Below are 26,685 nucleotides of genomic sequence, written 5' to 3'. Positions count from 1 at the left end.
GTGCGGTGAGCGTTTGAGGTAAAATCGTAGCCCAGTGAGCTTTTCTGTAATTTAAGGTTTTCTAGTTGACCTTCTTGGAGATTGTTTCTTAAATGAACTCTTACAGAGGAAGCCCATTAAATGCCTAGCCCTTCAGGTAGCAAGGAAGACCTTGAAGATGTAAACCAGTGTATAGTGCCTTATTGACTCCACTGCCAAATAAGTGGAATAATAACACTGAGTGGAGAACTTATTTCAGTCACCTTAATGGGCTGTTAACTTTAGAACCCAATTATAGCCATTTCAGCACTAATTGCTGCACCAGAAATGTGAAACATCCAGCCTAATGTACACATGAAGAATGTCACATTTTAACACCATATTTAAGACGGTGTTTGACTGAGCACCTTCATGGAAATAATACTGAGTATTCTTTTAAATGTAAACTCGCCGGCTTATGAAGTGTCCTTTAACGATGCCGTTTCAAACAGTTGTCACTCTGCAAGGAAGAACCAAGGAATGGAGGTTCCATGAAGCCTTCTTTAAAAATTTAGTATTCTCCTATGAAAAAAGAGGCTTCATTGTTATACGGAGATTAAGTATTTCACTTGAAGTATTTTTGTTTCTCACAGCAACAGCTAGTTCATTGGGAACTGCACAATCAAATTCCCACCAATCAAGGTAGGGGGCCTATCATTCATAGCATCCTTTACCCTCTCCCCTGCCAGTTCTGGAATCAGACAGGCAAGGGAACCCATTGACGACAATGTTTGAAATGGAATCTTTCCAAAGCTTTATCTTCTGTAAATCGTTTCCCTGGACTATTCCATTCCAAAAAATAAACAAATGCATTTCTCTTCCAACCTTCAGTTTTAGCCTTTCTGCCCTTTCCCCTCATGTCAAAAGGTAGCAGAAACATTATTGACAATCAGCAATGGCAAAGGACAATGTCTCAAGACTATAGAACAACCCTAAGAAAAATGAAAGAGGGAACCTGGAAGGATAATCTTTCTTGCCTATTAGAAGAGTGCTTATTGGGGGTGGGGCAATAGTAGAAATGGGAAAGTTATGTCATTTTAGGCAGACAAATGGGGAAGAAGTATTGAACTGTTATAGCCCTCCTATCCTTTGCCTTTTGAGGCTTTTGCATGCAGAAAGACGACCATATTTAAAATACTCTTTGGCCAAGGCAGTGTAATTCACCCATGGAGATCAGTGATTTCCCCCATACCCTCTACAGGCAGGTGACGAAAACCTTTGGATCAAACTGTCAGGCTTCTCCCCTCTTATAAGAACTCAGTCCTGCCTAGTATTAAAGAAGAGCTACACAACTTTGTAGCCCATCAGCTGTGCACTTCAAAGTACAAGGAGCACAGGGAAGCTCTGTTTTTAATTTCCTGCTTGAGACTGCAGTTGCAAGGGGATTTCAGGTGAAGGACCACACTTTATGGTTTGTGGGCTACATTTGCCTTGGTGGGACACAAGTTGTATTGACAGGCTTTAAAATGAATGAAAGTTGCTCCTTTCTTTCTTTTTTTTATCAGCCCAAGACCTGCTAAAGTTAATATCCATTTTCTATTGCTATCAGCAATTGGCAATGAAAATCTTTCTTTCTTTCTTTTGACTTTGGGTCTGGTTAGTTCATGTTACTTCACTTTTTATTTCCTAAATTTATGTAAAATACATGCACTTCCAACAGCTCCAAGTTGCAAAGAAAGGAACTTTATGCTTTGCCTTTCTTTGAGTGAAGGATGCTAATTGTTGAAGTTTGTTTTTAAATTTTCGCAGAACCAAAAGCATGTGTGTTTGTCTGCAAGGTGGGAAAGGTGATTGAGCCCCATGAATAAATTTAAAAACAAAATAATATTTGCTCAGGGTGACTTATAAATAAATATGAGGCAACTATTGGTGCCAAGTGTGATTCTGCCATTAGGTTGCTAGTTAAATCAGTCCAGATTTAAACTTGTAAACTCCTTGATTTGTATGGAGAAAGACATCTGTATTTGGTTTATTAAAACCTGCTGATGTTTCCAGAACTAAATTTGTGTGCAGATAGGCCTCTGGGTGGTTATATCAAGAAAGCGGAAGCATATACAACTTGCTCATCTAGTTACCTGACTTCCAGCCCTGTACAGGTGTGCTTGAATAAATTAACATCAAATACCTCTGATGAGCCACTGCATACATTATCAACAAAGGTGAAGATGTGAAAACATGCTACCTGCCTCCTGTTATCACCTCTTCAACACAACAGCAACCTTCCCCCCCTTTTCCCAATCATCCCGCTACATTTGGAAACTTATAAAGCAAACTTTTTGAGATTGCTTTTCCAAGAAATGTACGCAATTTGGGGATCCCATAGCTACAAAAAAGAAGGTACTTTATACTAGTTTGTAGTTGCCTTAAATCTATTTTCAGTTGGCTGTGGCTTCCAACTCTGTAGATGAAGACATAGCGTATAGCTCTTTGGGTAATCATTTCATCAGACAACTTTAAATAGTTAGTGAAATTGTCTTTTTCTTTCTTTAAAAAAAGATATCCGGACTTCAGTTGGTGCCCTAACTAGTAGCCCATTCAACTGGTTAATGGGCACTGCTCTGCAGGCCTAGGAACTAGTTTCTTGTCTTGGAGAATCTACCATACAGACCAAACTTTCTTTTTATTTACTAATGTCCTCCTCAGTTAACTTCATTGCTATCTTCATGGGGGGGAAATTCAGAAGTAGGTTCAACCATAACGTCTATCATTATTACTACAACTACTACCATTATACTGTCGTTTTCAGAACTCTCTTGGTTTGAAAATGGCTATGAATCCCATTGTAATTTTAGACTCCCAACGGTACGAAGACTTTACAAGGGCTGGCAAATAATAAATCCAGCACAAAGTTCTTCATCCAGTGACCTTGGCAAATCCCTGTTTCTATTGAATAAAGGCATTTCTGGTTGAACATCAGTTCCTTAGATACTTCCCATTGGTCCCCCTTGAACACTGTCCTGATCACATGGCTGCTCATTTGCAAACTGTTCTCAGGTAACATTCATATATATATTTTAAAGCGCACTATTAACTGCATCTAAAAGTGTCATATAAAATGTAAAGCACTATCACTTTAAAGGCAGCTGGAGACCTCCTTGAAAGGGGAAAAATATCAGCGTGTTTAAGTTGGCTGAAATCAATTGTCTTCACAAAGGTATGCTGAGATATAATGAAGTTGATAGAAAAGCTGATTGTTCTGTATGTGTTTGCAGTGTTAGAATAGTATCTAAATCCACAACTAGATGCAATTTAACTGTAACCAGGCAATTTTAAAACAATGCAACCCTGTCAAATAAATTGATATTGCAGGAAAGTTAAGCTAAAGCATGGCGTTAATTGCTTTTCTCAGAGAACTTCAGGTGCCTTTCTTGAGACATAATGAAGACCATATACGCTGGTGCAGAAGAAGAAAGAAATGGGGATTGTTAAAAAAGAGGGGTTTTGCTAAGTCTAAATATATGCTATCCTGTAAAGATTAGGACAGTCAGCAGAGATAAGAGACAGATTAAAAGCACTTGTTAAACAAAGCCATGCATGAAGGAAATCTTTACCAGAATCCATGTGTTTCACACTCATTATTACAGATGAGAATTTCTTGTATGACTGAAGCATATGGCCATTATGTGGCTTTTCCAGAAGTAGCTCCCAAGAACTGTTTTCCTCTTGGTTTTTAGCTCTGCAAATGCATCATCTGTCCCAACCCCCCTTTTCCCTTTTAAAAAGAAAATTAGCAGTTAAGGCCAGCTATGGCAGCTTTTAGAAACTCAATATTTACCTGGCAGTTTACCATTTAGTGAAGTGTGCCGTAGCAGTTATTACCCTATTAGAGAGAGAGATTATTGGATAGAGCTGTAGTATCTTCAAAAACAGTCTGAGAGAAGAATCAGAGAGATGGAGATAGCAGCCTGTTTGTTGACATTTCAGTGGTGAGCACTATCCACAAGATTTGAAACCAATCTCTTTTCTGTTTTCTAGGAACAAGAATTTGTAAATAGATACTCCGCTATGAATGTTTAAAAGAAAACTTCCCTTAGCACAAAAAGTGAGGTAAATTCGGAACTCGTTTCACATTTAAGTTTGTCTTTTAAAGCCCTTTTTGATCATGAAATCATCGTTGACGGTTTGCTATGGTCAACAGACCAGAAATAAACCATACTGTACACCAAAAATATTAAATATGAGACAAATACAGAAGTGTAACTTAACAGCAGCAGCTCAGTTACATACAGAATAACAAATAACTTGGGGCAATGCCCTATCTTTTTAAAACAACAACAAACAAACCAATCCCTATTGTACTGTGTAATAATTCAGCTTTCTTGTGGGCTCTCTGGCACAAGCTGAAATGGGGCAGGAAGAGCTGGATCTGCCAAGAGGAGAAGGGCCGTGAGATTTTGGGGGGGAGGGAGGGAGCTCTGGTGGTGATGGAGAAAAGGGTCTCGTGCCACTGTGGCCGGGCACCTCTATAAGACAAGGGGAGTTAGCTGGCGAGGTCCTGATCTGCCGCCTCAGAATAGGCAGCTGGCAAAGCCAACTAAGGGAGAGGCAGAGATTTTGGACACAGATTTTGCCACCAAGGGCACACAGCCCCCACCCAGGTCGGAGCAGTCCTTTGCAAGTGCAGTCCTCTTGCCCAGAATAAGAACTGCGCAAATGACTGGTCCCACTCTTTAAAAGCAGAGAAGGAAGAGCACACACACTCTTTGGGACAACGTAGTCACTTGTGCCTGGCTCCGCGTCCTAGAATTGTGCTTACAAGTTGTTGAACCTTGTGTACTGCCCTTCTTGCTGAATCTGAGACTGTGCTCTGACTTCACCAACAAAGCTGCTGGGATTTCCAGAGTCTTTTGTTCGAGGACTGAAGCTAGGGCAGCTTTTTAAAATGTAGCTTTCTCCCATAAGAAGAGTTATCACTGCCTATATGAAGAAGAAAGCAAGGTTTCAAAAAGCTTTCCGTTTGCCCAAACTAGTCTTACTGTAAAAACCTATCCGTAGGTTGCATTGCAAATGTGTATTTGTTTCTGAGGAGTGAAACAGAGGAAGGTAAGCAGGCTAGGATTTAGTTAGGTAGAATGTTGCGCTAGTTCATTAATTTTCGCAATCTTCCCAGATTTAAACCTTTTGCGTCAGATTGTATGATTTGAAGCACAAGTTGTAAATTCAGGATAAAAAGCTGTTATATACTAGGCCTTCTACTTTATGGAGTTCCTCACTTCTTGTATTAACTGCTTTCCAGCTGAGCCCTTTTCTCTTATCTGCTTTCTTTCCTATGGAAAACTCTCGGGCCGGTGTCTAAGCTTGAGAGATCTTAGCTAAAAGCAGAAAGGAAAAAAGAGTTAATGTTTATACCTGGTTATTTCAAGTCATGTTTTTTGCATTGTGTATTCTGACGGTTAAAAAGAACAAGTCATCTTTAAATCCATTTTTAAAAAATATACCGACAGCCACCGATCTTGTTTCATACAAGTAAGGAAAAGAACAAGTTGGATCGGTTAGCTGGGCCCTCGATGTGTGACAAAGATCCATTAGCGATCACACAGTGAGAAAAGGAGCCAGGTTGTTAGTAGAGGGGACAGCCCTGATCGCCAGATATAGAAGCAGCACTAATTCTATAGCCTTTTTAGCCTGTACCGTCACAAAGAGGGCACAGCTGGGTCACTCGGCTCACTAGTAATTGTGTTTTACAGACTTCTAAAGCAATTGGCTCAGTCAGTCCCAATTCAATAAAAGTGGAGAGCGAGAGCACTTTTGTTCTATTTTTTTTACTTGAAATTATTTCATTCAGCAGTCTGTCTTTTTTATTACCAGGACTTGACATTAGCACTCCAAGCTATATTAGCATCCATTTCAGCAGTTCAGTAATGGTATTAAAAAAACACTTAACTTCAACGGTGAATGGTTGTATGACAGTGCCATAAAAATCCACATTAAAAAAAACTTATGTATTTGTCCCTGCAATTTTTCCCCCCTCACTTGTTTAACCGCTTCAAAACTGTGCTGTCATTTGCAAAAAAAAACTTTTTGCTCTGACGGAAGCCCAAGAGAGTCCAGCTCAACTGCTCTCCTCACCCCCTCATTTCCCAGAAGTGGGGAGAAATGAGTGCAATTTAAAGGCAAATAAAAATAAAAATCCAGGAGCCCAAATGTCTGTTGTTTAGGAACTGGAGGGAAATAACCCTCCATTTACCACATCTGTTCCAAAACATACTGATGTCAATGAGTATTTGCCTGTTGGGTTCAATAGGTAATTAAAACAGAAGCCAACCAAGGAAGGACTAATAAACTCAAAATACCTGAGGTAAAAGTGTTTGGCACCTTGCGCCTTCGTGGGACTTATTTTGAACCCAGCACTCTCTCAGTACTTGGAACGAGACCTTAAGTACCTTGGCAATGCAGGATGCTCATAAATGACAACATTAGGTTCTAAATTTTGATTAAACCTTCTGTAATTAATCAATGGTAGATATGAAGCAGTTGTTGGGGTCCAGAGCTGCAAAATGCTCGAGACATAAAACATTACAAAGTAATTAGAGCGAGCTCCTTCACCAGAGAAAGGATTGCCTTCAATAAAGAGGTAAATGATAGCACCGTGTTTATTGTGGACGTAGGCAGCCAGTGCAATATGATAAACTGCAGGAGATACACATATCAGTAATCATCTGCATTATTAGTGTCATTAATCATAATTCTAAAAATATGACAGCAGCCGCCAACTTTTGACCAATTTTCCTTCTGCCTGTTGGCCGTTATAACTTCACTAATAGACCGCAGAGCTCCTGTGTGTGTGGCAGTTTTGCATTGAGAATGGAAGGTTAATTATATTTCAGCTGCTGATTCCTTCTCTCCTTGGAAAAGCCTTAGCACTTTGACAATCCCAGGAGCTTGCTGCTGTTAAACCGGTAAAACTTCTTTATTGAAATTTTCTTTGTTGGTCAGGAGTGAGTAGATGTTTCAAATGAGATATAAGCGCCAGGCTGGGACAGTTGCTGTAAAGTAATCCTTGGAAGCCAAGCTGAATTCATACTTCCCTCTTTGCTTGGGCCCCCGGTGGATAGGTTTTTCTTTCTTTTTTTCTTTTAAAAAAATGTCTCTCAGAATTTAATAACCAATAGCAATAGTTAGTACAGAACAATTTCATGGGATCCCAGAACTTCAATCTGGAGCTGGTGCAGATACCCTGGTGGTGGTAATCAGCCATTGAAGCACAGCTAGACGACTACTAAAAATATCATAAGAAACAGTGTGTGTGTGTGTGTGTGTGTGTGTGTGTGTGAGAAAGAGAGAGACAAAGTCAAGAAGGCACCTATAACAAGCACAGTGTGTTTAAAATACTGTCAATGTCCAACAGTAGTCCAAGACACCTTTGGACTAGAGAGGAGCTGTAGCAGGTGGGGGGAAATCAGCCAGATTTGAGGTAGGATGCTAAGAAAAGGAAGGTCATGAAAGGAAGATTTCCCCACCTCCTTCTTCCCCACATTACATTCTGCATTGTTCAGGAGCCGCCGCCCCGCCCCATCCTGCAGATAGCCATTTCAGGGAGTGTAGGTGCCTTCAAAGGGGGAAAGTTGCCAGGGGAACATTTCCCCACAAACTTCTTTTAGTCAGTTTATCGTAGAACCCAAGCCAAAGTAACTTTGATTCAAGAACGCTTGACTTCATTATACGATAATCTTTATTGTCATTGTCCCATACAGAACAACAAAATCTACACCAGACATTCAAAAGCCCACAAGCCTGCTGTCCCAGCTATCCCAGCCTAGTTAACCCCCTAAAAACTCTGATACCCCATAATTAAATACAATATACTCCCATAGAGACTACCTTACAATGCGTCTAAAACCAAAATCGCATTTGGATAGAAACTTGTTTCTCAAGCGGCTAGTCCTAGTCTTTATAACCCTGTACCTTCTTCCAGAAGGCAGAAGCTGAAAGAGATCATTTCCTGCGCTATCTCTGCAGCTTGCTTATGGCACCTGGAAGCATAGATTTGATCTAAGGTGGGAAGAGTGCACCCAATTATTCTCTCCGCAGTCTTTACAACCCTGGACAGTATTGTTTTTTTCCTGACCATGCAGCTCCCAAACCACACACACAGACCATAAGTTAATACAATCTCAACAGTACAATGGTAAAATGCCATCAACAGGTCCTTTAAGAGATTATTTTTCCGGAGGAGTCTCAGAAAATATAACCTCTGCTGTGCTCTCTTCATCAGGTCTTACTGTTTTCTCCCCAGGTTAGGTCATCTCTCAACCCCATTCCCAGAAATTGGAACACCAAGACCTGTTCCACACACTTCCCCTCAAATTCCACATTCCATATGACTTCCATCATTTCAAATGCAGTCCACGTGTTATCCACAGTTATCCTAAATTAACAAGTAGCCCATAGCACAATGCCATCTTATCCAACTGAAAATGACGTCAGTTTTAGGAGTATTTCTCCAAGCTTTAATTTCACCCCTCACTCAGGGGAATTATATTGTAAAACTTGTTACCATTATACTCATTTTGGTTTGTAACAGGAGGCCATTATCTCAGATAGGAATGCATGTACATCACACCTTGACTGTAGCATATAGTAATAGTAATAGCTTACATTTGTGGGCTGAAGTTTAGCACATAAATGTACGTTACAATCATATGATATGGAAAGCTGAACTGTGCTGTTCACCCGATCAAGCAGCACAGTTCCCCTTGTCATATCATCTTGCAACACAAGTGCTTTTTCGGCAGAGGAAGTTCATGCATTTCACCGTGAGTCATAAAAGGGAGAATAATCAACTGATGGGCATGCATGTGTGAGCAGTCTCCTTTTCAACCATTTCCTTTCAAAGTTCTGCATATATCCAGCATTTAATTCAAAGTGCATTCCAAAGTGTGCTGCAAATTCTCCAAGCCTGCTAGGAGCAAGGTTATGCCGGAGACTTTATATGTTTTAGTTGCCTTACATGAACATTGTAATCACTCAAAGGGATTTGCACCACAGTGAACCAAAATAGCCACTTAGCATCACAGGGACATCGCTCCATCTATTATTTTCTGAGGTCATCGTTATTATTTCTAATATAAAATAATAAGTTTTATCTTCTATATGACCCTTTAGGAGAGCTCCTAGCAGAGCTGTTTACACACACAAAAAGGCACAAAATATATCACAGCCTATATATTTCCCTAGCCTGCTCCTTTGGAATGGGGGAAGAGGGATTGCAGAACTTGCCTAAGTGATGTGTTGGAACACAAATACTTTGTAGGTGGCATTCCAATACAGCACCATTTTTAGGGTTTTGCTTTTCGTTTTGCAACTGAGCAGTATATAAATTAAGCGAAATAATAAATGTTATACCACTGCAATAGGCAGACAAGTCAACTTAAAAATATCAAAGACTGGGATTTTGGCCATTTATTTATTATTTGTTCGCCAACCGATGAACAAGGTGGCACCAGACTCAGTTCAGAGATTCCCAAACAGTGTAACAAATGCCTGCTTGGATGTTCTGATAAGAAAGGGGAGGAGGAAGTTTGGATTAAATATTTCATTTTAAAAATCACTCTCACTTCAAAATATGTTCCGAGAAATAAATCTCAGGAAGTTGTTATTCATTGAGAAGGAATTTTGCTTTTCATGGATAGCCTATAAAAAAGCCACAGGAGTTATGTTCCACAGGTATGTATGAAACTTTTGTGTGTAGATGAAAAACCTAGATAATGGCAGGGGCCTGATGATACCAAGCAATGAGGTCTGTGAAACTGGCCTGCCTAAATCGCTGCTGTCTTCTATATCTGACAAAAAATAGTGGATAAATGTTGATAATTTTGGTCGATCTTTTCATTTAAATTTTCTAGCCCAGTTTGCATCCATGCAGCTGGTAAAGTGTGAGGTTGACGTGTCACAATGAAACTTACAAGCGCTCCTGAATAACTCTGGCAACTAACGCCAGTGGTTTGCTTCTTGTTTGTAATGCCTTTTGATCTTTTAATGAACAACAATAGTAATATATTTAGAACGTGCCTTGACCTTGATGCTTGTGAGCACATGCAGCTGTTGGAAAAATGTAATTCTGTTCACACCGTAAGAGCCATCTCATTTAACACCTCAACAGGTATGTACTGAATTACCAGGCTGTTCTGGAGTGCAGCGCTCTCAGGTCTTGCTTCTATGACAGAACTGCACTAGCAGATGACATGGCAGGCAGAAAACTCCACGCTAAAACCCCTTGCATGACCTGCCCAAACATGATAATATCACTATCAGCAGAAGCGTGCATTCCTTGGTGATAACAAATTGCTTTTCCTTTTACTCTGGCTCTGCATTTTGTATGCAAAAGTCTTGGCCGCCCCTGCCAGCAGCCCAATAATTCTTGCTAACATCTTCCGACTTACAGCATTTATAAAGTTGCAAAGTGGGGTAAACAAACCATCTGTTTGGCTTTACCATATATGTCATGCTCTCTTATTAGCATATTACGATTCATTTAGTAAACAAATTTGGTGATTTTGTTCATGTCAAAGTCAGAGGGAGCTTGAAGATGATTAACATTCCTGGGACAGGCACATTAATACATTGCTTCCTCTGCAAAGTTAAGTGGCTTCTCGGGAGAATCGCCCCTTGTTGACAAGATGAGACTGTCAATTTTGTTTGCCTGCCACATTAGGGGCCATAAGGGGATGGCAAGCTCTGAGAATGAGGAACGGTGGAGGCAGCATCATTCACTGCGAATTGAGAAAAGAAGTCTAATTCTGATAAATGGTCGACCCCAATACATCCTACCTGTTATTACAACAGACGTGCCGTATCTGTGCAGTAAATTAGTTAAACCCCTAAAGAGTTTGGTGAGAGCTTATCTTCAAGTGAATAATTTGAGTGGAGAGGGAGCTGTCTTCGTGACCAGTGTGAATGATTTGTTTCATATTGAAAGGGATGGTAATGACTGGGGCTCCGCGTCTAATTTGCAAGAATTTGCTTGTCCTTTATTTCCCGCATTTAATAAGCACTTCTTTACTTCTTCTTCTTCTTTTCTTTTCTTTTTTTTAATAGGTGCTGAACTGTATTTTACCTTTTGGATTTTCTTCCAATGAAAGGTTAATATTTTCTCAGATTCTATGCAATTCATAAAAAGAAGCTTTAGAAACAAATGTCGCTTGTGCTGCTGGAGTAGAATGTTTTGCATTTCACTGGGCAGCAAAGTAGTGCCCTGTCTACAGCCACTGCTCTGAAACGCTGGCAATGGGGGGAAAACTACCATTAAGCATCACCAGTTATGGACACATCAGATGCTACATGCATAGCAAAATATGAAGATATACTCTTCAGATAGCCCAATTTTTCAGTGCAAGAAAAGGCAAGGTGAAAGGCAGTTTCTGTGGTGCTGGGAAGATAAGATTAAGAAATAAGAAAGTTTTGGTTTCCAGTTTTTAGGTAAAATCAGAATGCCATATCTGCTCACAATCGTGTCAAAGGAGTTGAGGGCTTCCTTCTGTTTAAAAGAAACATCAGGATTTATCTGTTCTTGTAAATTTGCATACTGAGACAGATTGTTCATTCTGATGTTTCCATTTAGATTTCATGCAAGACTGTAGCTGAGGGAGGGATCTTTTACACCTTTGTGGAAATTCCCTGCCTGAATTTTCAGCTTTTGGGAATAAAAGCGGCTCCCTAGCCCCCTTACATTTGCACAAACCTAAGGAGAGGCATAAAGGCAAAATTGTACCAGATTATTCAGTATAAATTCAACCTGCACTCACCTTTCATTGTGTTGGCCAATGAATGCAAAGCACTGGGTTACCTGATAAGCACTCGGTCTTGGTTTTAAATTTCATTAAATTAACTGTTAACCTTTAAAATAAGGATAGGGAACCTGTGGCCCTCCAGATGTTATTGGACTTACAACTTCTTTCATCACCAGGCTGGTGTTTCAGTCCAACAACATTTGGAGAGCCTCAGGGTTAGCCACCTTTGCTTTGAATCGTATTCGGCAACCATAAATTATTTTCTGGCTATTCTGTAATTATTCTCCTCCCCTTTGGGCCTCCCTCACTACAAAACATCTGACTATTGAATATTTAAATGCACAGTGGATCATAGCTTTGGCTTACACATTTTCCCACAAGCTAAGCTTTGTTTTGAATTTCGGGCCAAAGTAAACATACAAGCATAAACAAGGCAAAGACAAAACTCCATCACTTTGTTTTTGGAAAAAACAACAACAGGATGCCATGAGTTTTATATGCATATAGACGGAACCATAGACTGCTTCCAGTAGTGCTTGGAGTTTGTATGCCAAAAAGAGAAAGGATCGTTTTTGGAGATGAAGGCTTTTGCATAGCTAGTCACAGTTATGCAGCCAGTGTGGTGAAGTGGTTAAGAGCGGTAGTCTTGTAATCTGGGGAACCGGGTTCGCGTCTCCGCTCCTCCACATGCAGCTGCTGGGTGACCTTGGACCAGTCACACTTCTCTGAAGTCTCTCAGCCTCACTCACCTCACAGAGTGTTTGTTGTGGGGGAGGAAGGGAAGGAGATTGTTAGCCACTTTGAGATTCCTTAGGGTAGTGATAAAGTGGGATATCAAATCCAAACTCTTCTTCTTCTTCACTTGAATGCATCTTCAGATACAGAGTACATATACTCACAGAAGGCAAAATAAGAAAAAATTAAATTAAATCCCTAAATACACCAACATTAAATGCAAAATAATAGTGCTCTGTCAATTTCTTTCCTGCAGTACATCAAAAGAGTACTTTAGTAAGGTTCTTACTAATAAAAGTGGAAAATTACCTAGGAGTGTATTTTATTCCCTTGTTTACTCTTGTGGGCTGAAGAATCAGGCACTTCCAAGGACGGCCTCTGGAGGCAGAGATTTTTGAAAGGCCTTGCCAGCCAAACGGAGTGGAGGAAGGCAAATGATTATTGGTTGTTTGGTTTGGGGAAGGGGTGGGCAAAGGTGCCAGGAAGTCTTTTCATAGAGCATAGGAATGTAGATGTTTCACAGAGTGGGGAACCTGCCTTATCTGCCCTCCCTGCTGATACACGACCCTTGCATTGTGTATATGTACCATGAATAGCTGAAATCGGGTGTCCGTCTTTATTTAGCAAAAATTATATACTGCTTGATTGTTTAAAAAGAAGGCCTCTTAAGCAGCTGAAACTTCTTAAGACTGCTGAAAGTCTCAGGCAAGTTTTGTAGCTATCTGAAATCTCAGAGATATACCGATACTCAGCTAAATGTGAGCAGCGGCCTTCAGACAAACACTCTTTGGCGTATGTTGGGGTTAGGGTCGGGGGTAGCTTCGGAGAAATATATGTATTTACAAATACTTATGAATTTATCTGAAATTGTCAGTATCCATATGTGGATGTCCCATTCACTCATTTTGTGGCATTTTCTGTAACACTTGCATTATTAAAAGATTTGATGAAATGGCTAGGTTAGTCTCAGTACAGAAAATGTTACAGTCCCCAGTCTTCTCAGAGGCTTTGAATTCATAGACACGAAGGATGTAAGACATTGGAACTATTGGAACTGGTGTTTGTAACGATGCTGACAATCTCTAGTAGATTCCTTCCATCGTATAGCAGATTCCTGCATTGTAGGGGGAAGGAGTAGAAACAGGAGCCAACTGCTAGGGACCGTGGTCCCTTTGCCCCCCCCCCCCAATAAAATATTTGAGGGAGCCAAAAAAACAAAACCCAAAGTTGATGGACATTGCCATTCAAATGGTGTGCATGTGCCAGGTCTTGTGATCGATTATGTGGGGCGGGGATTATCTGAGTCCCTCCACTATTTTATACTAGTTGACACCCCTGGGAGTACACGATGCTTGGGTTCCTTTCCAACTCTGCAATTCTGTGGTTCTATTAATCTTCTTATATCCTCCTTTTATTTCATTGTGGGACCTAAGGCCACATACATATGGTTCCCAGGCAGTCTTCTAGCCAGGTGCTGGCCAGACCCAGACAGGTTTCGCATATGTGCTTTCAGACATGCTCTGGGATAGCTTACTTGGTGTATTGTAGCTAGATGACATTTAACCATTGCATAGTCTAGTTAGATCAGGCATAGGCAAACTCAGCCCTCCAGATGTTTTGGGACTACAGTTCCCATCATCCCTGACCACTGGTCCTGTTAGCTAGGGAGGGTGGGAGTTGTAGTCCCAAAACATCTGGAGGGCTGAGTTTGCCTATGCCTGAGTTAGATGGACTCATTTCCCCCGCATTGGAGCCTGTCACAGTTAATTCAGTGGGGCTGCAGCAGGGAACATTTTTTCATAGACTGTTTATATTGGCTATCATTGGGGGAAGGATCTCACACACACTTCCAAAGCGGGAGGGGGGTAGAATAAGCTCAATAATTTTACTTATTTCACACAATAAATATGATGTAACCAGTTGTCAAAATCAGTAAGAATTGTAGGTCATATGGCTGAAGAACGGCCAAAGTGAAAGCTTTATAAAAGTCAGAAAATGTTTGACCATCTTTCTTTGATGTTCTCTGATATTTAAGGAAAAGCTTTAAAATATATTTAATGTACCAGTGGGGGAGAAATTTGTTCAGTTCACATTTCAATGTGAGCCTGCTAAATTCACACTTCTCATAAGATTGCACAAACCAAACTGGAAGTGCTACAGAATAATAATAATTGGGGGGAATAATATAGTATTGTCTTCGTTGTGTACACAGTAAGAAGTAAGCCGTTTCATCTATATACTCTTTATCTTTTTTAAAATAATGTATTGCATTGCAATGAGTGTGGTTTTGTTTGTTTGTTTGTTTGTTTGTTTAAAAATGCAGCGATTCTTGGAAATGTGTTTCTCTGAATTTTGCAATGCATTTTTAAACAGAAAATGCATTTGAAATGCACACATTATGAAAATGTGCACACACAAAAATGCATATACATCAGTGAACATAACACCTAAAGATCAGCACATTAGAGGGGGGTGGAATTGCTTGCAAAAATACGCACATCGTACAAAACTGCAAAGTTAAAATGTGCGTATTAGGAGAAAATTGCATGAAAGTGTATATGAAACCAAACTGACCCAAACTGACAAATTAATCCATCTCCCATTTTATGGACATTTAGAAGCAGAACTTCCCTACAGGTGTTTCAGCATGCCTGAAGAGGAAAGAACTAAGTAAGATTTTCACCAGATTTTTTTTTACCTAAAGTGAAATATAAAGATAATTGGGGTGGGCAGAGAAGCCAAAAGAGGTTTTGTAAGACTGATGACATTTCTTAGGGCAATTCTGACACTTTTAAGCTGTCTGATTTTTGCCTAAAGAAAGTAATTTTAGATGTCTGCCCTCTGGTGCAACATTTGATGAACTTCTGTAAGAGTAGTAGCATTTCCCAGGAAGATTTTTCATATCTCTAGATGTAAGTTAGAAATGGTCAGTCTTAGGGCTGAAGCTAGATTTAAAGCGCTTAGCCTTTTAAGTATTCAACATGCACCCTGTCCCTGTTGAATATACTTATCATGCATTTATCATGCACTTATCACTGAACATTTGAGTATAATACTAGCATATCTGCGCTGCACCCACCCAGCCCAGTAGCTTCAGGCCTATAACACGACAACTCTCTGAACATTTCTTTACATTTGAATAAAGTGTCCCCAGTCCTAATGTATCTTTGAACTCCATGATTTCGCTATTAATCTGAAAATGTTTTTAAAAAATAAAAATCCAAATGAATAATAGTATTCCCCCCCCCCACTAACACACACAAACACAAGGTATCCGGTTATATTTTCGCATGATCTTGGAGAGGATTCTCCAACATGAGTGATATAGATTAAGAAATGAATGTAACAGAATCAATTCTTTTGAACTGTGGTTGCATAATGGAAATCGACTGCTATGAATGAACCCATGTTCAAAAGTTATGAACAGCAGGGCTAATGCACTGCAATGAGTTCATCTTTATTATTGCATTACACCTGAATCAATTGATAAAGCAAGTTTCTTTTTTTAAAAAAAGCTAGGAATGGCACTTAATTGAATAAAAGTCAATGTAATTATATTAGAAGAAGCCAATGGTACTGCTGACAAACGGATAAGGGACTTTGTCGACGAAAGTGCCAGAACTTGTCCACACATTTCTGCACATCATTTGCCTGACAGACATTAACGGCCAGTACATAAGTTTAATTAGATTACTGATAGCTACTGCTATAAATGATAAGTGAATGGATATGGCATCATTTCCTATTGATAGCTGAAACCAGCTGCAACTTTTAACAGGTCACCAATCAGGAAAGCAACTTTCGCTTGGAGAAGAAATATTAATATTTCTTTGCATTGTATTGCATTCAGTAAACCCTGATGTTATTTGCATGACAAATCTGGCTGTTCTAGCAGAAAACCAAGGAACATTTACTCAAAACTCAGCTTGTAGTATATTTTAGTGGGGCATGGGGGGAAATTGGGAAAGGTAAGCCTAAGTTCGACTCAGTGCCATGCTGTTAGGCTGCTCTACATAAAGGCAAGGCCAGTGCAGTGCAGTACAGTGCAGTGAACAGCCTGGTGGGTTTGGATGTCAGAAACCCCCCTAGTTCAATTATCCGCATAGCTACGTAGTTCAGTAGTTGGCAGGGCCGAATTTCGGTTTGATGAAGCCCTCAGCTACTGAAGGAACAGGGCCCTTTCTATGTCCAGCTGTCCTTTGTCCACAACAAATTGTTGCTCTGTTGAATATATGCTATATGGTAATTTATGGACCTAATAGGTATCTAAAGCCATTTGCACATAACAAAATATGTACCGTATTTTTTGCTCTATAAGACTCACTTTTTCCCTCCTAAAAAGTAAGGGGAAATGTGTGTGCATCTTATGGAGTGAATGCAGGCTGCGCAGATATCACAGAAGCCAGAACAGCAAGAGGGATTGCTTCTTTCACTGCGCAGCGATCCCTCTTGCTGTTCTGGCTTCTGAGATTCAGAATATTTTTTTTCTTGTTTTCCTCCTCCAAAAACTAGGTGCATCTTGTGGTCTGGTGCGTCTTATAGAGCGAAAAATGCAGTATTTTATCAAAGTAATTGTTGAAGTGAAATACAATTAAAAAGAAGTATATTAATAGTGAAGTAATTATTAAGCTCTAATTCGAAATGTTTTTTATTCATAACAAATGTAATAATGCAAACACATTGGCATTGGCAATTTTTTCTTTATTTTTTTTGGGGGGGGGCCTAAGCTATAGCTTGTTTAGCTTATATGTAAATCTGGCACTGGTTAGTTGGCCTTACTTAGGCATGTCAGACTCCCTCCCTCTAAATGACCACTGTGGGCTGCTGCCATTAGGATGGCTGGATTGCATCCCAGAAAGTGTGCATGTAGCTCTACGTGAATCAGAAGACTGGGCAGCCATCTCTCGCCCATTCCTAACCCAGTCCCATTGTTTACCAACCCTACAGCCCCATGGCACACCTGGATCCCTGCTTCTTAGAACAGTCAGGTGTGTGTCGAGACTGGGAGATAATTGGAGGGAGAAACTACATGCATGTTCTCTGCAGTGTGTTCTGGCAACCCTAGTTGTGAGACTAAAATGCTGCCACCGGGAGCTTCTCAGAGAGAGGGCGGGATGCACACATTTAAAAGAGGGAGTTGCTCAAGTGCAATAGCTGACTATGTGCTCCTGTTTGTTTTTGCCATGAGAGTTGGCAGTGGCATGGGCAAGCTCCTGCCCTCAGATAGCTTGTTCATGGAACAACCACTTAACTGCCGCAGCCAAAGCTGCCACATGTTTCTGCTTGCTTGTAAGATGCAGTCAGGGAAGCAAGCAGACATCCTAGATACGGTTTCTTGGTGTCAGTAACTGGACCATGAATCTCAATAGCACTGTTACACATGTGCAATAACTAGCAAAAACAACTGCAGCTTGTTAACATGCAGGCGTTCACAGCTAAGTGCTTCCTGTATTTTGCTTAGAAACTTTCCCTTTGAATCATTTGCCATCTGACACTAGAATGGGCAAGAAATAATTCTGTCTAGGAGCCTGTACGGCCTTTTTTTCTGTTTATTTATCATTCATGGATATGAATACAGCATGCATCTGTTCAGAACAAATCTGTGGATGATGTGAATTTGCCTGTGTCTGATTTGATTTATGGTTTTAGATTGTGCAGTTGGTCCGGTAACCATCAGGACAACAGTGTAAGTGAGATGATGGGTGACAGAAAATGATCTCATGGCCGAAGCATTTTTAGCCTGTATTTTATTGTTTTAAGATTCTCTTTTCTTTTTTTTCTTTTTTTTTAAGCCAGATGTGACTGGATTGGAATGTGAATTTGTTCTCTTTCTCTCTTTCTCTTTCTCTCTTGTCTCCTTCTTTCTATCTCTCTCACTGTCTCCCTCTTTCTTTTGTGATCTCGATTTAGCAAAAGATTAGAAAGCTGATCTTATCACAAGGTAAGCTCAGCCTTCGTAAGCGCAGTGTGGGGTACATGTGTAACACACTTGTGTGCTTAGAAAGAAACAGTAGTACAATAGTTTCTGTGAAAGGATCGCTGTCTCGTTGGGAATGAACGGACAGTATATGCCTTGCATCTCTCCTTCCCCACCCTGCCCACCCCAAAAATATCAGACATATTTCTCGCTAGTTCTTCTCCATGGAGGGAGCTCCTATGGGACCCAAATTTACATCCCCTCAATTATCAATCATCCTTAAACCAGGAACAGCCACCTGCCTTCTGTCAAAGGGAAAAGTAGGTTGTTATCCTACTTTGCTATATTTAATAAGGTAAATGAGTTATGACAATATATGATGAATCATGTAAATAGATATGGAAAATTAAGTTTACATAATTCTACACCCTCCCAGCCCACTATAATGCACACTTGGGTTATTCTGCTCCTTTTGGGAGCCCAGCTGGTTGAGAGAAAGGCTCTCGGCGAATCTCCTGTTTGAACCAATGACGTTCAAATGACAAAGAAATCTTGCATTGTCACCTTGGGTTTTCTACACTTAAGTCACACAAATTTGGAAGGTGCATCCATGTGCGGAAACAGTTGGCTTTGTTAGATTGGGAACCACACGCCCAGATTGCACCCAGATGTGCATCTTGCCTTACAATGCGCATTTGAGCAGCCGGCATCCAGCACAGCCCCCATTTAAACTGCAAGCAGAGAACGAGGGCAAGCATTTCCACCCACATAGCAAAGCACATTGCCCACCACTTCCTTAGTCAGGAACACACGGTGAAGGGTAAAGGGACCCCTGACCATTAGGTCCAGTCGTGACCGACTCTGGGGTTGCGGCGCTCATCTCGTTTTATTGGCCGAGGGAGCCGGCGTACAGCTTCCGGGTCATGTGGCCAGCATGACTAAGCCACTTCTAGCAAACCAGAGCAGCGCACGGCAATGCCGTTTACCTTCCCTCTGGAGTGGTACCTATTTATCTACTTGCACTTTGACGTGCTTTCGAACTGCTAGGTTGGCAGGAGCAGGGACTGAGCAATGGGAGCTCACCCCGTGGCGGGGATTCAAGCCGCCGACCTTCTGATTGGCAAGTCCTAGGCTTTGTGGTTTAACCCACAGTGCCACCCGCATCCCCTGGAACACACTGTAGTGTGCAACTATAACTGGATTTGAAAGTCTTCTTATTTTTTTATTTATTTTAGGACATCTTTCCCCCACCCCACTCCAATTTTTCAGCTGGGCATCTGCTTTGTGTAAATGCACAACTGAAATGTTGAGTGTGCCTGCCTCTACTTTTGGGGCTGTCAGCCGGAGCAAAAGTTTGTGGGTTCACATTGTGACAGTCCCAAGCTCAAGGAACCCCACCTCCTCAGCCTTTACTGGCTGCATATAATAAAGTATCATTGTTCCTCTTGGCTGTGCATGTTGAGTGACCCTGACAGCCTGCAAACTCATGCTTTTCAAGGTATTCAGTAACCTTGTAGCCCTCCCAATTGCTTTTTGCCAAATGACACCTGGAAACAGGAAGATATGTAAACCTGGCAATTAATTGAGCCCATAATGAGAGATGTATTGTGGCCCATGCTGTCTGTTACAGGCCACCAAACTTGCTTTGCAGACGGTGACAAATAATCTATGGAATTTAAAACAATAAGTTTCAGTAATGAATTTGCATATTCCAATTTTCATTTATTGTTTTCTGCCCAAACCCTGAGGATTTTCTGGGGTGGGAGGGAGAGGAGAAATCAGTGGATTTAAATAAACATAATAAGGGCATTGAAATGATCATGCGAATCAATATAATAAGGCCCAATTTGTGTGGACATGGCTCAGTTTTAAGTCGCACAGAATCACACGTTCTTGCACTACAATTTAAAAACAACAACTCCTCTTATAAGTCATTCCACTCAACATGGATTTAGTTTTTCAGTTACTCTTGCGGCCCCAAATTTCACTGCACGCGTAACTTTTAAGCCAAAATGCCTGACTGGAATCTGTGGTAGCCCTAAGCAAGGATTATATTAAACACTTGTTGAATCAGGCTCAAAAGACCTTATCCATTCAAAGATTTCACTGTTTTATTCCATTTAAGATTGGTCTTGCCCAGAAACATTTAAGGTCCCCCCTCATTATTGGGGAAAAAGATAAAACTAGCCTAACTTCTTAAGAGTCTCTCCAGTTTATACTGGTCTTTTTGATTACAATCCCAATCTATAACCAGCAGCTCCAATGTTGTGTATATATAGAGAGAGATTCTACTGATTTCTCTCCCTCTTGCCTAGTTCTTTTTGAAAGAGGCTCCTTTTGTAAGAGCTGCAGTAATCTGTTGGTCAAAAACCAAAACAGGTTACGTTGCTGAACAGCTGAAGTTCCTTGTAATCCTAAATGGGGTGGGGCAGAGACCAGGCTAGTGTGGATTTGTAGCATTTTTGCCCTGCATTTGTGTCCATTATAGTAATGCCTGGATTTCCGAGAGATGAGGCAATAGAAGTAGGATTGCATGAAAATCCCCATCTTGCTAACTTATGTTTTGACCTGCAAGTTTTGCGTTACAAATGTAATCAGCGATACGGTGTGTTGTTTTATTCTCCCTCCCCGCCCCCTTTTCCTATTTCTTTCCTAGACACAGTGCTAACATAAACTTGCACCGTAAACTGTTGACCAAAGAACTGGATGACATGGGCCTGGACACTTCGCAGCCCTCGCTTAGCAAGGACCTCCGCAACGAGTTTTTGATGAAGATCTACGGCGCCCCGCATCAGATGGGCTTTGACATACGGGAAGACACCTCCTCCCCGGCAGGTACTGAGGACTCCCACCTGAACGGGTACGGAAGGGGCATGTCAGAAGAATACATGGTGCTAGACCTCAGCACCACCTCCAGCATCCAGTCTAGCAGTAGCATCCATTCCTCCAGAGAATCCGATGCGGGGAGCGACGAGGGGATTCTCCTTGATGACGTGGACGGCGCAAGTGACAGTGGGGAGTCGTCACACAAGGCGGACCCCCCGGCCTTAGGGGTCGGCGTGGGCGCCGAAGTCCCGGGCTCCCTCATGTTCAACAGCATTTCCATGAGCAACGGGGGGATCGTGTGTAACATTTGCCACAAAATGTACAGCAACAAGGGGACTCTCAGGGTGCATTACAAGACTGTGCACCTGCGGGAGATGCACAAGTGCAAAATCCCTGGGTGCAACATGATGTTTTCTTCTGTCCGCAGCCGGAACCGGCACAGTCAGAACCCAAACCTGCATAAAAACATTCCCTTCGCTTCACTAGACTAGTTCAAAGATGGACGTGGCAAACGCCAGTAGCTCTCGCAGAGGGTTTCCGCTACTTTGAACTGCCATTTACAGACTATTATATAAATATATATAAATATAAATATAAATATATATCTTTTTTTTTCTTTTTTAACAAAACAGAAAAAAACAAACACCAGGTGCTTTTTTTTCCTTTTTCTATTTTTTTTTCTTTTCTTGTTTGTCTGTTTTTATTTTGTGTGGGTTGGGGTAGTAAGTTTAACCTGGGAGGAAATTTCCACTGCTTCAAAGAGAACAAACGAACGTACACACACACACAAACACGAACAAACTTGCATTCTGGAGCCCCACTTTTGTTATAAAACTCGTGGTCATCTCCAAAGAGACTGTTTCTTTTACCTTTGACTGTCGCCTGCAATCTTGAGGAAGGGGAGAAATGCGGGGGAGGGGGGGCCACAAGGAAACACAGCACTGCAGAGAGAGGGGAGGGGGGGAAAGAACAAGTACAATTGTCTTTTGTGTATGTTAAACCTTTGAGAGGACCATCAACTACACATGGCTGTTACACTTGTATATATTGAGCCTTGAAGGGCCTATCATGTAAAACAATTGTATTGATGGTGGTTAACTTTTTGTTTTATTTTTATTTGGGGGGGTTGTTTTTTGTTCGGTTCGGTTTTACATTTACATCCAGCTGTTAGATATGCGGGGAAGGGGGGAGAATAGTTTGCTGGCTAGCTCTGTTCATTTATATTAGCTTCAGTGCACATTTAGAAAAAAGAAAAAAAGAAGAAAACACAAGGTCTTGTTTTTTAACTACCTGCTAGAGATGCGTAATGGGGAGGTGCTGGCATGCTTTAGAGCACCTGATCTGATACAGTTTTTTTTAAGGGATTTTTTTTGTCTTGTTACTATTACATAAATCCAGTCATGCACTTTTTTCTTACACAATGTGGGGATGTGTAATAATATCCATACCCTTTTTTCCCTTAAAAAGTATTGCCATACTTTCAGTGTCTTATTGATTAAGAAAAAAAAGAAAGAAAAGAATTAACACTTTGTTAGAAGTGGTCCGGTCAGTATGGGGCGAGAATGCCGAACAAATAAAATAAAAAAATAAAAGTGTTAAATGTTAACACGAAACTGCCAACTTTGCACAAGTTTTCAGTAACCAAAATATAATCAGCTGCTGTGGCCTGCGGGGAAAAATATCCTAGGAATTTGGGAGCAAGGAGAGAATACACATGAATGTCCTTCTCGGGTTCTAAATATTATCCACAAGTGAGTCTGTAGGTTTGTAGACAAGAAAAACAGAGATTCGCAGTGCGAGACATTTCTTCAACTGAGAAAGGATGGGCTTCCAGTTGAAATTGTCCAGTTGAATTGTGTGGGACTTACTTTTGATCTGTAGTAGCTTAGAAGGAGGTCACAGTGACTTAAGGGCCAAATCCGAAATCCTGAAATGAATTTGTGTGTTCTCTACTGAAGACTTGGGCTTTAGTTGCATGAAAATGAAAAACAATTCTAACCTCTGCAAAGTTGTCTGGTGTGCACTGGAAAGTGCCGAGGTATGATCAAGGCATGGTTTTTGTTTTTTTTAATAGAAGCAATCGGAAGCCATTCATGGCACAAGCACTTAAAGCTTGGAAACGGTGTGCCATTCATTAGATTGGGTAATTTCCCCTTTGGAGAAATCGGAAGCTGGTGGCTGCGTATAGGGAGGGACCCAAACCGAAAATTCATGTTTTCATCTTTTGTACTTTCCCAACATGATTTGTCAGAGAACAATTACAGTAGAGTTGGGAAAGAGTGTGTTAGAGGAGAGGCCAATGATTGAGGAAGACAGGGAGAAGCTGCTCACCAAATCTTTTTTTCTTCTTCTTCTTTTTGTTTCTGGTGTTTACATGTGTTGTCTGAGCATGGCAAACCGCACTGGCAGCCTGCGTTACCACAGCATACTGACTGAATGATGATATTTACTTAAGCTCAGCCTACAGCCAAGACCATTATGGTGTGTGTCATATAACAGATCTTTTCTCTCTCTCTCTCTTTTTTTTAAAAAAAGAATACACAAGGAATATTTCCGCACACAGTGCATTGCTAACTCAAAGAGAGTGCTTTTCTTTCCTAGAACATTTCTCTTGTAACTGCGAAACCAGAAATACTTGGGTTGCTTTCAGCTTCCAAGTTGACTCTGTTGTGCAATTTCAACCACTGTTCATTGCAAATTGGCATTAGCAATCCAGTCTTAATTTTACTAGCGGAAACTATTCCAGTTAAATAGATTCCCCCGTCTTCCTTGGCCCTCATCCACCTCTAGTTAGTTGTGGCTGAGTCTCATTTGAACCAACAGGAAGACGTTAGTCTCAACTGAACTAAACCCTATCCTTTCACTGGGACTTAGGCTTGTCTAACTTTTCCTTGTTTGGAAGCAGTATATGCTACAGTACTTTTTTTCTCCTAAAACAAAAATATAAATACTAGTTGCAGTATCTCCATGTGTGTGTAAAAAAGAAAAAGAAAAAGATGTCTTTATTAATTGAAATGCCTTATCTTAGGCCATATTTCTTTGTTTTCAAATAGTGGACACAACTTCTGACATTATTTACAGATTTCCTACAGACTCTTTTAAAAGTGTTACCGACCAGTATGTCAAAAAAATATGTTTACATCAAAAACCTCCACAATTTTTGCTGACTTGATTTTTTTTTCATTTGTGCTTTGTCTTTTTTCCAAAGTCTTAATTACTTTTGTTTATAAAAATTAAATGGAGAGATGCTTTGTTTTGTTTTATGCTACGTATGTACGGTATGCTTGTGAAAGGGAACATAGAAAAGTAAAGGTTTGTTCTTCCCAAACAAATTAACTTTTGTAGTGTTATCTGTACTGCACTGTCTCTTCAAACCCTGCCCTCTGCCCAGCTATTAGGAACCAAGTGAGAAGAAATGTTGAAAAAGGCAAAACGAACCTTTAAAAATGGCTAAGTGATATCTAAGGAACATTTTTTTAAAAAATTAAAAAACCCAACACTGTTTTTGAAGTATGTATGGTATAAATAAATATCGTTTTTAATGAAAAACATATTTGAGGTATATAAATAATTCTTTCCTGAATAAATCACTGTTCTGCATTCTCATTTTACTTTTGTTTCTGCTAAAGGTCAAATGGCTTTGGTAAAACTAGATTGGAAACTTAAACATCATCAAGTAGGCCTTATTCAGCAAATGAGTTGCACAGGCAACATCTGTTTGTTACACAAAACGAAACAGGATGGTAGATAATTGTAGTGAATCAGAGAAAAACAGACACACGGTTTAGGCATTAACATTCTTTCATACCTACCAACATTTGAAAGTATGGGAGAAGCTTGTGGTGAGATAGGCTGCACACACGAAACATAAATATGGTTTAAAATTACTTAACTGCCTGGCTTCTGCCTAAGGCAGTGATTCCCAAACTGTATGCTGGCGGAAGAACTAATGTGCGTCTTGAAAAATGAAGCCATCATTTTGGAAGCAAGTGCCACTCTAGGCCCCCCCGACTAAAGAAACCATGCAGCGTTTGCACTGTCTCGGTATAGAAGAACCACCATCATCATCTCAAGGGCTTTGCATGCAAAAGGTTCCAGATTTAGTTCTTATCATCTCCAGGTAGCGGGTGAGAGAAACACCTGGAGAGTTACTTCCAGACAGTGGAGGCAATAATGAACTAGAGGGACTAATGACTTGACTTGGTCTAAAACAACTTCCAAGTAAGGGAGACAGAGTGGGATTCCTTGGTGTAACTCAGCAAGTAAAGGTAAAGGGACCTCTGACCATTAGGTCCAGTCGTGGCCGACTCTGGGGTTGCAGCGCTCATCTCACTTTACTGGCTGAGGGAGCCGGTGTACAGCTTCCAGATCATGTGGCCAGCATGACTAAGCCGCTTCTGGTGAACCAGAGCAGTGCACGGAAACGCCGTTTACCTTCCTGCCGGAGCGGTACCTATTTATCTACTTGCACTGGTGTGCTTTTCAACTCCTAGGTTGGCAGGAGCAGGGACCAAGCAACAGGAGCTCACCCCATCTTGGGGATTCAAACCACTGACCTTCTGATTGGCAAGTCCTAGGCTCTGTGGTTTAACCCACAGCGCCACCCGCGTCCCAACTCAGCAGGTAGTCACCGGGTAATCCCAAATAAGTCACCTGTGATGGACAGCTAAGCTAGACCAATGTCTTGTGATGCAGGACCTTGGAATTTCACCAGAGGGCTGGAGCCTCTGTCTGATGGGCTACCAAAACAGCTAGTCAGAGGGGGCTGGAGCCAGCACTTTGGGAGGGAGAATAAAAGGAGCCGTTTCTGAGAGAAGGTTCAGATAGTGAGATGGTGAGAGAGAGAACAGGGGGGACAGGAGAGTTGGCTCTGGTCTGTGTGTAACACCCACTCTGAGGAAAGTATCTACAGCTAGAGAAAGGAGTTTCTGAGCTTAGATTCAAAGACAGTGTGTAGCGCTTTGGGAGAGAATATTCAGAGAGGAGATAACGGGAAGGCTTGAGTTTGAGCAGGAGAAGTAAACGCTGTGAGGAGATTGTCTCCTTGGGTTTCATATCAGTCAGGAGAGGAGAGAAAGAGAAGACTTCCAGACCAGTTAGGGGTGTGGGAATCCCCTGGACCTGCTACACTGCTAGAAGTGCCTCAGGAATGTGGTTGATAAAAGGCTGGAAAACTGACAGAAAGTACCACCTTGCTTAAGAACCAAAGTATTAAGCTGCAACACCTATGCAACCAAGTTAACGAAGTGAAGTCAAATACCGTAGTAAGTGGAAAGAAGCTGAGCATTTACCATCTAGTTTAGAAACCTGCAACACCTAACGGAAGAGTAGTAATTGAATTAAGCAACCAGCATTTAAAAGAAGCTGTGCGTTTATGACCCTGTTAGAAGCCTGAAACATCCACTAGATTTAGTATAATTATTAATGAGTTAACTGTTTCCTGAAAGAACGTTATCTCCT

At 40.9% G+C, this 26,685-nt stretch overlaps 1 protein-coding gene across 10 annotated transcripts in view; it reads left to right on the top strand.

Moving 5' to 3' along the window:
• The window catches only part of BNC2 (basonuclin 2), a 401,737-nt gene extending 376,906 nt beyond the window's left edge, over positions 1 to 24,831 (top strand). For 6 of the 10 annotated variants that reach the window (XM_053371775.1, XM_053371779.1, XM_053371777.1 and 3 more), the window contains one exon: positions 21,056 to 24,831. In XM_053371775.1, coding sequence (XP_053227750.1) covers positions 21,056 to 21,716 — 661 coding nt within the window. In that variant the 3' untranslated portion in view covers positions 21,717 to 24,831. Of the gene's footprint in view, positions 1 to 3,993; positions 4,771 to 11,055; positions 11,320 to 18,131; positions 18,169 to 18,392; positions 18,424 to 21,055 lie in introns of those variants that run through there. The other 4 variants (XM_053371784.1, XM_053371780.1, XM_053371782.1 and 1 more) reach the window with 4 other exon arrangements.
• Positions 24,832 to 26,685: the final 1,854 nt, after the last annotated feature.

This window comes from Podarcis raffonei, chromosome 17 (assembly GCF_027172205.1).
Source record: "Podarcis raffonei isolate rPodRaf1 chromosome 17, rPodRaf1.pri, whole genome shotgun sequence".
Classification (NCBI taxonomy): Eukaryota; Metazoa; Chordata; class Lepidosauria; order Squamata; family Lacertidae; genus Podarcis; species Podarcis raffonei.
This window is presented reverse-complemented; position numbering and strand designations above follow the sequence as displayed.